At 43.3% G+C, this 15,081-nt stretch overlaps 1 protein-coding gene and 1 long non-coding RNA gene across 9 annotated transcripts; both read right to left on the bottom strand.

The window, feature by feature from the left end:
* Nucleotides 1-535: 535 nt before the first annotated feature.
* LOC119303451 (DNA-binding protein HEXBP-like) lies at nt 536-6,026 on the bottom strand. Of its 2 annotated transcripts, XM_037580580.1 has the most exons (4): nt 5,364-6,026; nt 2,411-2,608; nt 840-1,238; nt 536-758 (listed from the first exon to the last, which is right to left on the bottom strand). In XM_037580580.1, exons 1-3 carry the CDS (start codon nt 5,883-5,885, stop codon nt 846-848), a joined length of 1,113 nt encoding a protein of 370 aa, XP_037436477.1. In that variant the 5' UTR covers nt 5,886-6,026; the 3' UTR covers nt 536-758; nt 840-845. The 2 variants fall into 2 exon arrangements, with proteins under 2 accessions (XP_037436477.1, XP_037436476.1); XM_037580579.1 differs by having other exon boundaries at nt 536-1,238.
* A 727-nt stretch (nt 6,027-6,753) lies between these two features.
* Nucleotides 6,754-13,218, bottom strand: LOC119303450. Of its 7 annotated transcripts, none has more exons than XR_005147918.1 (11): nt 12,649-13,218; nt 11,569-11,773; nt 11,390-11,475; nt 10,628-10,687; nt 9,882-10,234; nt 9,018-9,151; nt 8,710-8,930; nt 8,134-8,399; nt 7,948-8,044; nt 7,760-7,832; nt 6,754-7,140 (listed from the first exon to the last, which is right to left on the bottom strand). It is a non-coding gene; the product is annotated as an uncharacterized LOC119303450 (long non-coding RNA). The 7 variants fall into 7 exon arrangements; XR_005147919.1 differs by having other exon boundaries at nt 8,231-8,399; XR_005147921.1 differs by having other exon boundaries at nt 8,134-8,255.
* Between the last annotated feature and the right edge of the window lie 1,863 nt (nt 13,219-15,081).

The following is a 15,081-nucleotide window of genomic DNA, read 5'->3' as shown; positions in this document are numbered from 1 at the left end:
CGCTCCCCAGGACCACGCGCGCCAGAGGACAGGACAGCCGCGATTACTACTCCTGTATGCTAACCAATCTCTGGAGATTCCGCCCTCGCGTCGACCAGCTCGTACCACTGCTGCATATAGGAACCATGTGCAACTTCCGTGGCCTGGAGCGGATAGCGCTCCCTAGGGTGGGGCGTTCAATTGGTCAGTCTTAATTTGTTCCTATCCTTTAATAGCTGGGTCCTAAGTGTATGGCACAGTGGGTGCGAGTAATAAGTTCCTCTACAGAGAACAATTGTCCCGCCCCTTTCATGCCTCTGCCTCACTTGATGAGTGAGTCCTGTCATAGGTGGGACTGTATATATACTACTCTAGTACGAGTATTATTTAGTTGCAGAGTACAGGGTCCAGGGTCCAACTTTAAATAGTATCCTATCTAACTCCATCTCAAACTCCAGAAATATCTATAGCAAGTATTCAAAGGAACACCCTAAAAAAAAGTATTCAAAGGAAACAGCAACATAAACATCGAATTTTTTTTAGAGAGGAAAAGAGATAACATGAACATGGAGCTGATATTGAACTGCAAGTGCAAGGCATGCTGGTGAACATAGCATAATGGCTTTTTCTTGTTCACAAAAGTGGAAATGCCTAAAGCAGATAGTACAGGTTCGACAGTCACACAGCAACCAGGATAGACGCAAGATATCAAAAGTAAATCCCGTTTGCTGGAACTAAATAGTGGCAGGTCTGCAAGTGGCGTCGGCGAGAGAGCGTACCTAAGCAACAAGTGGCAAAGGTCATTTGTCCAAGTTTCGTACAGCATGTCCGCGTCAGTTCAATTGAGTTCACAGGGGCACCTGCTATCAGTATCTCCTGCTGTTCCATGAGCCCAAAGTAGAAGACGACTTGACATTGCTGGCGACGGCACCACCACCACCACCACCACTGTTTGCAACAGGGCAATCACGGGACCAGTGACCAGCCTTACCACACTTGAAACACCCATCAGATGAGGTTGCTGAACTTAATGCCCTCCCGCCTTTGTCAGAGTAAGGATCCGAAGCTTGATTCGGGCAGTCCTTCGCCCAGTGGTTCTCTTGCCCACATTTGAAGCAGCCTGAAGAGCTCTTGCTCATGTTTTGGTTGGTGGGGGTAGCACCAGCTTGGTATTGTGATGAACCACCTTGCAGTGGAGCAGCTGTCCTAGGCTGCTGCTGATCGTCACACCATTTGAAAAAGCCACAAGAGCTACCTCCCTGAGAGATTTGTCCCCGGTCCAACACCAAGAGAAAGAGATGAAATGCCCGAGTTATCAGGAGTCATACAACAATTATCATCAAAATAAAGTAAAGCGTGAAGGGAACAAGGAATATCATGGATTATTAAATCATAGGTGATGGCATATAGCATCAGTTGCTATCCAGAAAGATGCAGATAGCGAAAAAAAATGCTCCACTACAACAAAAAGATCTACTGCATATAGGAACTGCCATAATATCTCTTTAAGCAGATTTTGTTCACCAACAGATCATTTCGGGTAATTTCGAATCATGAGAATAGAATAAAGAGCTACATAGGCAACAAGCACATGCTGTTATTGTTTACTATATTAGTAAAATGCCATTTTTTACACAAACAATAAAGAATAAGGATATTTATTTGGCTACCAGTTGCATTGCATGACAGGCTGTGGAAAGGGTGCTCCAGATACCATGAAAGAAAAACACGTCAGCCATGCATACCCAGTTAAATGCTATCAGGCCAATTTAAGATTTGGAAAGCGTGTATTCCAGATACCACGAAAGAAAGTATGTCGGCCATGCATATCCGGTTAAATGATTATCATGCCGATTTAAGATGGTACAGAAACCACTTCCTCATGATCGAGAATAATTGAGTTGAACCCAAATGACCTAGTTGCTCAGTCATAAGAGCAAAAAGGTAACAAGATATGAAGATATGAACCGCATTAAAACGTGAATCTGTTCTGTTGGCAACTAAATCTTAACTCATAACTGCACTCTGCAACTGTGACCATCACACTGTCAACATCTTCTATTGGAAAAATATGGAATATGCGGATGATATGATAGTCATGAATCATGGCCACAAGATAAAGAGTTATAAATGCCCAAGTAACTATCCACGTCAACACAGCAACTTCCAACCGTAAGAATTGGTACAAATGATTAAGTAGATGACATGCTTTGTGGCTTAATACTAATTAGCAGGAGAAAATAAGCACCAAGTGTTCAGTATAACTTGATATTAAAAATTACATGTCACATTAGATAAAAGCATGACATTAAATCCACAGCGTAACACGTCCGCAGCATAATATGGATACAGTAAAATATCATGCACACAACCATGTAATCAAAGAAAGAAAGAAATTAATGTTGGGCATAAAATGTCCAGATGAATGAACCTGAGCTGGGCACCGATAAAACTGCCTCCCAACATTAACTCCCGCCTTTGTCGTGAGAATTAAGCATGTTCCAGCACCACAGGAACAAGGCATATTCACAATTGATGCATCTGACTGAAAGCTTGTGCTGCTGCGAGCATTAGCAGCGCCTGGAGATGGAGCATCACACCACTCAAAGAAGTTGCAACCTCCATTGTCCTTATGGTAAAAAATAACATCAGCACCACAGGTACGTTAAAATAAGAGAAACAAAAGGAGACAAGAAATAGCCTTCTTTCTTCATTACGGAATGAAATCTCCAATTTGGGTTAGCCGAATGTACATGCATGCGCATATACATCAGCTAACAGAACGGCCCTTTATTGATTTGCACTTTCCAAGATTAAATTAGACATTTGCAACATGACAATCATAACTCTGAAGGTGAAGGCAAACAAACATACTCGAGAAACGCTGGAGGTTGGTTATGGACTAAGGGCAACAGACACACATTACACAAGCATGACTGCAAATTTGGCTAAAGAAAACTCAAACAACAGGCTCACTTCACGCATTTATCCAACAATTTCTCAAGTATGATGTGCATCTAATGTTCATAAAATAAATGCCGGAGAGTCAGTGCAGCCAGTGGAAAGGTTTGGTCTACCAGATATAGCAGACAGCTCGGGGATATGCAGAAGAAAAACCAACCAGAAACTCTGGATCAGGGACAGTGCAACCAGAGCAATGGCAGGCGCAGGATGGGGATCTCTTGAAAATCAATACTGACGGCGCTTTCAGTGCAGCAAATGGCAGAGGAGGCTGGGGATTCGTGATTCGGGACCGACTGGGGACAGTTAGAGGTTATGGAGCTGGGTCTATTCCTCGTCCGGCAAGTGCACTACAGGCGGAAGCGCATGCGTGTACTGAAGCTTTGAAAGCTGAAGTGGACTGGCGAATGACAAACATCATACTGTAGGCAGAAAGCAGGAATCTCATCCAGGCGATGCAATCCACCTATTTTGATCTGACAAATGAGTGTATTATCTTTAGAGATTTGCATGTGTTTGCTAGACTTAATTTTACCATGGTTTCATACTCTTGTGTGCCTAGAGGTTGTATTAAGCTAGCTCATGACCTCGCTGCTGTCGGGGCATGTGGAAACAATCCCAGGTTTCTGTGGTTAGAGAACCTGCCACCTGATGTAAGCTACGTTGAGGCCAACACGTTTGTTGTGCCTGAGTGATAATGGAATTGGTGTTCCAGCTCAAAAAAAAGGTTCCACGCATCAGGATTTCATTTGTACTTTATAAGACTTAGTTTTTAGCACTAGTGGTGGCCTAAACCTTGCATATTTTACTTTTCTTTAATAGGTTAAATAATTGATACTTATTTTAAAAAGCAAAACAGAAAGAGTTTAAGACACTCTGTAAAATGCCTTAGCGAACTGGATGCTAGAGTTAGGGACAGAAATGCCAATGGAATTGCCCCAATACAACAGAAATGGCGGAAGTTAACCTAAGGCAGAGACAAGGGCAAATCAGACCGGAATCGTTCAGATATCACTTATTCCATATCCTATTCCAAGGTCTTTTTGGGTTAAGTGTTTGGGAAAGATAGTGCAAGAAAAGAATACCTAAGCTGATAGCACCAGTAACAAATATAGATCAAATCTATAGTAAACTAATGAATATTCAGTCAGATATCAGGTGAAAATGGTGTCACACATATAACACTATTGCTAAAAAAATCCATATAACATTGATAAACCACCGTACATGTCCAAAATACAGCAATACAGTTCAGAAGCCACGACTCAGAATCACATAACAGAGGCAGACAAACTTGAAGACTAAGGTAATATAAACGGATGTAATATTTGCCTAGCCCGGGTAGAGAAGATGCATTTTAAAATATCAGAATAATGACTATATGTAGCTTTCAGAGACGGATTCTTTGGACAGTCCAATGAAATACTTGGCTCACATAATAGACAAACATTTAAAAGCTACAGAGATACGCCACATGAAAGAGGCCTGGCATTTGTCAATGTTATTTGGTTTTGAACTTAAAAGCAAAAACCTAAAATATGTAAGTCAAAGAGTAGGCAATTGACAAGGTGCAACAACAAAAATGAAGCTAAAAACAAATTATGTCTATACATCCACCTAAGAATAGGAACACAACTTATATAGCCCATCAAGCACCCATGACAACACTAATCATGCAGCACACACAAGTTAATTGACTGCTGCTGAAGGTCTGATCCTAACACGCCACCGAAATTGAATGAAACACATGTACTACAGCTTCTTGCAATAATCATATTGGTACTCAGCAAAAAACACAGAAGGATGTTCTTCTAAACCAAACTATGATGGGCATTAAGTCGGCCACCGCACTACTAACTGGGAAAAAACAATCATGTTTGCAAAACTAACTTCTCCAAATTCTATAAGAAGCAACTCAGCAGGCCACACTGCCAGAATACTACTATCTTCGATCAACCAGCATGGAGAAATTCTTGTAGAATAATATGCATCATAATATCTAAACCATGTTTTATTTCTTAGTAAGTACGAGACAGGCTGAATGCAACATTATTACACAGTGGTGAAGCTAGAAGTCAATGGCAGGAGAAATAAAGATTTGCCATGAACAATGGTACACACGGACCAGAGTAAGCACATCAGAACTGAAAAATGGTTAAACTATCAGTTGCAGTATAAATGCAAGTGAACTTGGTTTTGCACCAAACCATACATGCACTTGATTTTGTAACAAATAATATTGTTACATCTCCAGACGACCATTGCACTTGGTTCAAGTTCACTATTAACGATTTTTGAGTTTTGGGCTAGCTCAGGGCATCCAAATCACAAGACCACATGGGCACATTGCATTACAAGTACAACTCTCCGAAATGCACAAGGTAACAGGATGATGTGATTTAACAATGAGGGCTGATACTCACCCGCGTGGGACACCTGTAGAACTTGCGGCCGGGGTTTCTGGGCGTGCTGGAGGTGAGCACAAGGCAGATCCCAGCGCCGCAGGGGCACGCCTTCTCCTCCACCTCCCCGCCCGCATCCACATAGCCGCCGCCACCGCCGCCGATTCCGCCTCCTACACCGCCCCCGATCCCGCCGCCGACACTTGCCTGCAAGGATTGGGGGCACTCTCTCGCCCAGTGACTGGTGTCCCCGCACTTGAAGCACGCGCCCTTGGTGATCTGTGCGCCGCCACCAGGGGAGACGCCTGGGACCTTGGAGCCGCCGGGCCGCTTGTGGGCGAGGGTTAGGGTTTCCTGCTGCTGCTTCCAGGCGGCGCTGTGGCTACCCTTGAGCGCGGACAGGTAGGACCCCTCGGAGGCGGCGGGGGTCGGCGACGGGGAGGTGGAGAGGCGGGGGCGCTTGGAGGACGCGTTCGCCGCGGCCTCCGCTGCCTCGGCGGCGAGGAGGAAGGCCTCGTCGTCGACGTCGTCGAGCAGCGACATGGTCGAGGCGGGCGGTTGGGTATGGGGAGGCCGGTGTGGTTTGAGGATTTGGGGAGGATTTCGTGCGGGAGTTTTCGAGCTTTTCTGCCGCGGAAGACGAATCGAAATGTTTTTTTCTTAGGCAAAGACGAAGCAAAATGGTGCGACGAACGCGGGGATGCTCGGGCGCCCCTATGTCTCGCTTTAAGCGAGTAAACCGAGACAGGGGGATGCGCTCGCTTCGGGGCGACCCACAGACGGGCCAGCCCAGGCGCGCGGGAGCCACAGCCTGTTTTTTTATCTGTTTTCTGTTCTAATTTTTTTAATTTTTGTACTTTTATTTATACTTTAAAATATTCTATATACGTATATATTACAAAAACACTCTTCAAAAACATATTTGAAATTTTTTTGAATAAGTATTAAAAAATGTTGAACAACAATTTGAAGAAGTATTTAAAAATGTTGAATAAGTATTGAAAATGATGAACAAGTACTTGAAAAATATTGAATAGATATTAAAAAATGTTGAATGAGTATATGAACAATGCTGAAAAAGTATTTAAAAATGTCGAACAATAATTTCAAAAATGTTGTACAAGTATTTGAAAATGTTGAATAAATGTAAAAAATGTTGAACAAGTATTTGAAAAATGTTGAATAGGTATTAAAAATGTTGAATAAATATTAAAAATTTTGAACAAGTATTTGAAAAAATGTTAAATGACTATTAAAATGTTATACAAGTATTTGAAAAATGTTGACATAGCGTTCACGCAATGTTGAACGTGTACTAGTGGTCGGGGCGCACCCTGGTGCGCCTCTTGAGTGGTTACTCTGCGGTGCCGGGTATGTCTCCGCCCATTCAAGTTGCTTTGTTCACCTTTTGTTAGCACATGCACACATCATTGATGAGCTCTTTGGTCAAAGTTTTATGTGAAGAATCGAAATCCGTGACAAGCAATGAAAATGAATCTTGTCTCTTTCCATATAAGTGGAACCGTAGAACTTCTAACAACCTGCAACTTAGCTATTTTACCAATGTGCACAAGCACAACTCTCAAACGTGGATGGACTGCAGTTCCACTGCTTTCTTTGTTGTCCTCAACGTCCAACACCATAGCTTGAAGGAGACACGGGGCGAGATCGAGACGGGCAGCGTCGGCGGTGGCTCGCCAGAGCAAGACCAGCCAAGCCACCCCACCACGTCGGCTCGTGGCTCGTTCGCACACTGCTCCAGCATGGCTGAATCGTGTCCACGGCACGGCGAGGGACCCTGGTATAGAGATGTTGCACCTATTAGTTCTTTGCAGATTGATGATGAAAAGCTATCACTGGCGGAAATATGCAACACCTGATTAGGACACAAAAAAGGAAAGCAACTTTGAGTTCTAATGAACAATTATCAGAAACCAGAAGGACAACATACATAATACAAACTTTTTTTTGTTTGAGAGAAGATAGAAGAGTCCAACAAGCAACCATTCAGGAAGGCAATATACAACCAGAAAAACTAAAACAACGCCAAAACTCTGTAGAAACAACTATGCCATTCCACTCCAATTAAAATCCTTATTTTGTTATCAGGATTCAGGATACCCTAGAAGGTAACATGCTTCAAATTTTAGCACTTGTAACTGCAGCTGTCAGTCCTGTGGGGAAAAAGATTTAAAAAGGTGTTGTTGTTGGTAATCAATTTTAAGAATAATGCATTGTGGTAATTTAGTATTCCCATTAATAGTTCTTCACGGCAAACATTGAGGATTCATATCAGCCTGAGTGTTGGACATCAATCAGAACGGTTGTGGTAACATTAATGCTCAAGCAGTGAAGTTGTGTTCACGCAAATAAAAATGAATCTGAGGAGACCTATCCAAGGACAAAAGATAACTCACCTTCAAATCCTTGGTGAAGCATAACCTTAGTTTTAGAACTGAGCCCTTCTTGCAAGTGATTTGTGGTGAGCCCCTAAATGCATGTTTGATTGTATCAATGAAATCATTCGGTGCAGTTCTAGATGTAGAGAAGAAATGCATGAATGGCACAAAGCTGGTGACGAGAGGGACACAAAAGAGATGGTCACCTGCGCGATGGTATCCTCGAATTCAGAGGTCTCGACGCCCTTGTCCTTCTGGATCTTCTTCTTGCCAGTGTGCATCTTAATTCCTTTCCGCCAGGCCCTGTGTACAACACACATGGATCAGCTACACACACACACACACACACACACACACACACACACACACACAGAGGACAAGTAATCACTTACTACTGACTGGATTGTGATTGTTAAATGATATAACACTGAATTGAAAATGACAACACCAGCAACTCATGCAAGAATCATAGAGACAACGCTAAAGTACCTGCAATTGTTGTTGGGATTGTCCCCTGAACATTGAATAATCAAACAGTTCTTGTCAAACTGGTGCTTGCAAATACAGAATGCATAACATATGGAATGCTACTGCAAATAATCTTCATTTTTCTATCATTGGGATGTCACTTGTTAAGACTATGATTCAGCTAGCTTGCCTGAAATATCCAATTACTAATAAATGCCCTTGACAGTAAAAAGAGGAGGATAATAAAAATATTAGATTACAACTTTGCAGGTTCACATTTGATCACCTAGTGGCATAAAAAGAACTTGCCCAATTTTTACAAATGTACCACATACACCTCCCATATGCCCATGTCAACAGGGAGTCACCCAACTATGTAGATAACGTAATAACTTCATTTGGCACGAGTAAAAAATAGACACAAAAAGACATATACTTCAGTTGCATAAAACTTATGTTATAACGGTGCAAGTTGTTGCGAAGGAAAATAATTAACTCACCCACAATATTTCTCACAGCATGCCCCATTTATAGGACATGGACATTGTTTCCCACATGCTGATTGACACCACATGGATTATATTGCCGACAAGGCTTGATCCTTCCTTTCTGTAATCCTTCTCCTTATAAAATGGTAGCCTGCGGATTTCCAGGTGTACTTTGAACAATGGACTCTAGCTTGCCTTCTAATAAAGCATGATAACCAGCGCAACTAATGTCCCTGAGATAATAAGGTTGGCAGCACTAAGATAAGCAACCACCTGGGTGAAGAATAAAAGATAACATGGAGGGGTAGAGTGAACCATACCTTTATATATCCTTTGACAAGAAAATCACCCCTACTGAGAGTTCCAGATGCGCTGCTGTTTCCAATATAACTCATGTACTGAAAAACTTCGCTGTATGTTTCCATTTGAGAGATGGTTCTGAGCAATTAAACAACTGCATGAAAGAAAACTCATGAATTCGGTGTGACTATTAATCCCGGAAACAGGCTAAACTTATACTATAATAATGACAAAGGAGAGCAGCGATTTGGCTCCCAGATTCATGTGCTCCCACTGCGAGCAACAGAAATTCACAAAAATACACATGAAGTGTTGTATCCTTGCAATTTTCATGGAAAATCAAGTATTTTTTGCACCTTGGGAAAAACAGTGCCTAAAAAGTATAAGTGGTGATTGGATACATGTAGTTCACATTTTAAACTTTAATCATTGATATAGGTCATAGATGCCTTGACACTGAAGATAATGTCATCAGTGGAAATTTTGTTTTGAATATATAGTTTTGAGGGGATGACCACAACTTTTAGTCATAGAAAGTTCATAAACATTTCCTCCCCCAACATTTTTTCAATCCCTAGTACTCCTCGTTTGTAAGATGATGAGAAAACTGCATGCAAAAGGAAATGATGGGAATACCATATGTGGAAGGAATGAGTTATCTACTCCCTGAGGAATCATGGTCAAAGCCTTCCTAGTGGCAGAGTTTAAAACAATTCACATACAACCTTTACTCAGTTCTAAGAAATGTTTACAGGTTATGCAGAGAAACAGTGAAACACACCAAAAAATTATCTGACTGGCTGTATAATAGTAAGCGACACATAAACAAGTTCAAAGTAATGAAACCACTAATATAAAGATGGTTATCAGGAGAAGGGTCCAACCTGTTCCTTCCAAAAATCTCCAAACCAAAATATGGAGAAATTTGACCGGCAGCTGCATATGTCGGTGCCAGATTTCCAAGCTCGTGTTCAAGATCAGGAGCAGTTGCCTTGGGAGTAAGTTGATCTGTCGAGGAGGGTGGACGTTGACGGCGACATGGTAGCCACTGATCTGACCGGAGAAGTGCCTCCTCCTCCTCTGGCCGCCATGGAAGAGCGTAGCTTCCTCCTCTGGCCTCCGTAGCAGCGACAACCATAGCTAGATACCTGGAGCCGGCTGAACATGGCCACAGACATATCAGTGCCAACGTTGTGAGGGAAGTATCTGCCAATTTCCCACTGACTGCACCGCAAACCTGAAATATTAACATAGTACAAAACAATGAACACAACTATACGAGCATTTCCTCTGATCTAGACTCTCGTGCTGAGTAGTCACACATTAAGTGTATGAAGTTTAAAAGAAATGTGAACCTGATGTGCATGTGCCAGCAAAATGAAGCAACTAAAAATACAAGCAGCAGCAGCACACATCTTGGGCTCACATGTCTAGCAAAAATAACAGCGGCGGCAACACATCGACCAAAAGAACAATGGAAATATGTTCACATATGCAAACAATAAGTCAATGCTGAAACTAAGGGCAAAGAAAGTAACCTAAATACAACCACTGTGAGGTGGACAATAAATTAATAAGCATACTCTGGCTCTTTCAGTAAAGAGCTTTTGGTTCAAAAGTTTATACATACTTGTTGTTCAGCGGTTCCCTGTCACACTTTAGCCTGTACGGAGCTAGCTGTTGTTGTCGCCTGAAAAACAGTAGTATTGGGAAAGACAGGTCACAATTTACTAGTGGCACAGGAAAATGCAAATGACAGATTTGGATAATAGTGTCAACTTACTTCACCGGAAACATGGCAACAATTAATTGATTTTGGCACCAGCATATTTTTTTCTAGTCATCAAGAACTCTATGTTCTAGTAATATAAGATACTGCAAATTTATGCTAAAAAGACTCCTTTTTGGGGGGGGGGGGAAAGATGCATTTTTTATTCCTCAAGTAAAATTAGCTGTGAACGGTTTATTTCACCCCAATGAATAACAAAAATCTCCATTTTGCAACAAACAAATCTGCGGTTCCTTTTTTGTCAACAATACAGATCGAAGTATAATGTAGTGCCATATATAACCAATCATAAAGATCAAATGTTCCGCGAGACTGACGATAACCAAACAAAAAAAATCTCTATTTTGCACATGCTACTCAGATATTTCACAGAATTTGACAGATAATACATTCACCTGTCACATCATGGCGTGGATAAACAACTAAGAGTCTCCTGTAGTGTTATTCAAAAAATGAGCTAGCTAGTCCATCTTCAGGACAAATAACAGTAAATACGGCGGCTTAGCTTGCACTTAGTTTGATTAAAATAGCTTTGGCTGTACAGTGCTAGGTTGTGGCAAAACAATAGTTCATATAAAGGATAGCAAGCAATTTGACAAATACCTGAACTCCATGGATCAATCACTTGTAAATTCATTTGTAGATGTCACGCGGCGAACTTAACCACCACCTTAAAATTCCTTTGTCGCCTGAATCAAAAGGAAAAGGAAAATACATTCAGAACACTGAACACATATAAACCAGCCCGGGAAAAAATAAATATTGATTGTGAAATGGCTGACCTATGGGAGCCAGAGCCATCATTATCGTCATGCAGAGTGATATGAAACTCTTCATAAGTGAAAGGCAACGGGCCTGCCGTGTATAGGCTCTTCCTGCCATTGTTCGCCGGCAGCCTCCCACCGAGATAAGACGCCCTGTGCAGGTTCACCAGCTCATTGATCACTGCTTAGTTGACGACGATGTGACTTCCGGAGCGATCAAAACCTGCAGTTTCAAAATCAGATCAGGACACACGATTTTCTGCAGGACAAGAGAGTACTGCTAATTAATTACGGGGATAGCAAAAGAAGAAGAAACACACATGGTAGTGGTGGAGATTCTTTTCCGGCAGCTCGGATCAGTATGTCACAAGCTCGTATTACAAACTTCATCATCGACATATGGGTTACGTGACCCAAAAATAATGTTGTTGGGTTCATATTCAAGAACAATTTCAAGAGACTGCAATTTTGTAGCTATGAACAGCGTATAATACAAAAAATTCACAGCCAAGGCTGAACTTCGGATGATGATTGGACACGATATAAGCAGAGTGTTGTAAATGAACAGCAATAAGTAGTTCATAAGTGTCAACCAGGGATATACAGTTTGGAGCAATCAGTTAAAAGCGAGGGAAGAATCTATATATCGCATTCAGGAAACTAAGTTAATAGTATCAGCATCCAATTTCCTTTGAAAAGCCTACGTGTGAAGCCAGAAGCACACCGGCAACCCGAGAAAGAAGGAAATTCCTCCTTCACGCTCAGATAACCACATTAATTGCTACAATCCCGACGTTTTCCCCATGCTTTTCGCCCCCAAATTCCTTGGATGTCAGGGCACGCAGAATCCCACACATTCAAAGGGGGGTTCCTTTCTCGTCAAATCATGTCCTGGACACAGAATCTCGCAAAATCGAAAGGACAACTCTAATTAGTCCTCACCGGAGCTTCGTGTGCTCTGAAATCCCCCCTCGGGCCACAAATTCGCAGCTGCGGAAGCAAGATTCTACCCTCCCCTATCCCCTCCGAGCTCCCAACCCGTCCGTGCACACGAGAACGCGGGAGAAAGGAGGGGGTATGGGGGAAGCCTTTTTTTACCTGGAAGAGGATGGTGAGGCGGGCGAGGGGCGCGGTGCAGGTCTTGCTGACGATGCCAGCGAAGCCTCCGGCGGCGAGGTGCGCGGCGGTGCCGATGTGGCGCTGCTGCTGCTCCTGGTGGGGGAGGCCGAGACGGCGCACCAGAGGAGGGCGGCGGCCAGAAACAACGGTCCGCCGGAGCGGCGGTCCTCGAGTTGGCGCGCGGTCCGGCACTCCTCCTGCCGATGGCGACAACTCCGGGAGGAGCAGATGCGCAAGCAGCAGTCGCGGCTCCTCCAAATATGGTGACGCGATGGAGAAGTGTGGCAGGGGGGCGGATCGACCTCGTCCGGGTGGAGCTCGTCCTTGACTTCATCGGGACGAGATCTGACGGGGCCGTCCGCGTCTGCCTTCTAACTCTTGTCGCCGCCTTGCCGTCAGGACCGTGGGGAAGAGCAGCGCCACACCTGGGCGCCGGTGGTGGCGGCGGCTGCGGGGAGGGCGGGGGTGGGGCTGGCGGCGGCAGACGAGGGAAAGGGAGAGGGAGAGGAATTGGGGATGGGGACTGGGGGCTGCGCCGTGGCCAATCTCTTTCTCTCTTTCTTCTCGACGAAGGGAACCTTTTTGTCTCGTACCATTGCCGACGTGGACATTGCCAGGGCTCGCCCTTGATGCACAGCTGAATGGTTTTAATACAAAAAATGTTGATCACTTGTTACAAAAACGTTTTTGACATGTATGAAAATGTAGAGTGAAAAAAAAAGACATAAGAAAACACAAAAGAGAAACAAAACATGTAGAAGAAAAAAAAACGAAGAATGGAGAAAAAATGAAAAAATCTGAGAAGAAAGAAAAAGGAATGAAAAAAAGGGAGAAGAAAAGGAGATGAACCAAAAGAAAATGAAAAAAGAAAAAGAAAAAATGGAGATGACCGGCTCGGTCGCCTTTAGTAGATCTCGATCCCACTACCAACCAGTAACATGAAGTGGTTGGAGTGGTTAGCTGAGCTGGTGATCACCCTGGAGACCAGGGTTTATCCTAGCCAGGGGCGCCCCGTTTATTCCTGATTTTTTTAATCAGTGCGCTAAATGAGCCGGCCCGACACTGCTCACGAGTCGACGCAGGAGATCCTTGTGGACTTGCTTAATGTGATAAATAGTCGCTGCGGTGATGCTCTTCCTCTTCTCTTGTCGTGCGTGGGCCGCAGCAGAATTGTTGGTGTGGGTGAAGAAAATATGCCCTAGAGGCAATAATAAAGTTATTATCTATTTCCTTATATCATGATAAATGTTTATTATTCATGCTAGAATTGTATTAACCGGAAACATAATACTTGTGTGAATACATAGACAAACAGAATGTTACTAGTATGCCTCTACTTGACTAGCTCGCTGATCAAAGATGGTTATGTTTCCTAGCCATAGACATGAGTTGTTATTTGATTAACGGGATCACATCATTAGGAGAATGATGTGATTGACTTGACCCATTCCATTAGCTTAGCACTCGGTCGTTTAGTATGTTGCTATTGCTTTCTTCATGACTTATACATGTTCTTATGACTATGAGATTATGCAACTCCCGTTTACCGGAGGAACACTTTATGTACTACCAAACGTCACAACATAACTGGGTGATTATAAAGGTGCTCTACAGGTGTCTCCGAAGGTATTTGCTGGGTTGGCGTATTTCGAGATTAGGATTTGTCACTCCGATTGTCGGAGAGGTATCTCTGAGCCCACTCGGTAATGCACATCACTTAAGCCTTGCAAGCATTGCAACTAATGAGTTAGTTGCGAGATGATGTATTACGGAACGAGTAAAGAGACTTGCCGGTAACGAGATTGAACTAGGTATTGAGATACCGACGATCAAATCTCGGGTAAGTAACATACCGATGACAAAGGGAACAACGTATGTTGTTATGCGGTCTGACCGATAAAGATCTTCATAGAATATGTGGGAGCCAATATGAACATCCAGGTTCCGTTATTGGTTATTGACCGGAGACGTGTCTCGGTCATGTCTACATAGTTCTCGAACCCGTACGGTCCGCACGCTTAAAGTTTCGATGACAGTTATGTTGGGGAACGTTGTAGAAAACAAAAAATTTCCTACGGTTTCACCAAGATCCATCTATGAGTTCATCTAGCAACTGGTGATCAGATTGCATCTACATACCTTTGTATATCACGCGCGGAAGCGTTCAAAGAACGGGGATGAGGAAGTCGTACTTGACGTGATCCAAATCACCGGAGATCCTAGCGCCGAACGGACGGCACCTCCGCGTTCAACACACGTACGGTCAGCGTGACGTCTCCTTCTTCTTGATCCAACAAAGGGGAAGGAGAGGTTGATGAAGATCCAGCAGCACGATGGCGTGGTGGTGGATGCAGGGGTCACCGCAGTAGGGTTTCGCCGTTCTACTGCGAGAGGGAGAGGTGTAGCAGAGGA

The sequence above is a fragment of the Triticum dicoccoides genome, chromosome 5A, assembly GCF_002162155.2.
Source record: "Triticum dicoccoides isolate Atlit2015 ecotype Zavitan chromosome 5A, WEW_v2.0, whole genome shotgun sequence".
Taxonomy (NCBI): domain Eukaryota; kingdom Viridiplantae; phylum Streptophyta; class Magnoliopsida; order Poales; family Poaceae; genus Triticum; species Triticum dicoccoides.
Note: the sequence above shows the minus strand (reverse complement) of the source record. Positions and strands in the feature narration are given on the sequence as shown.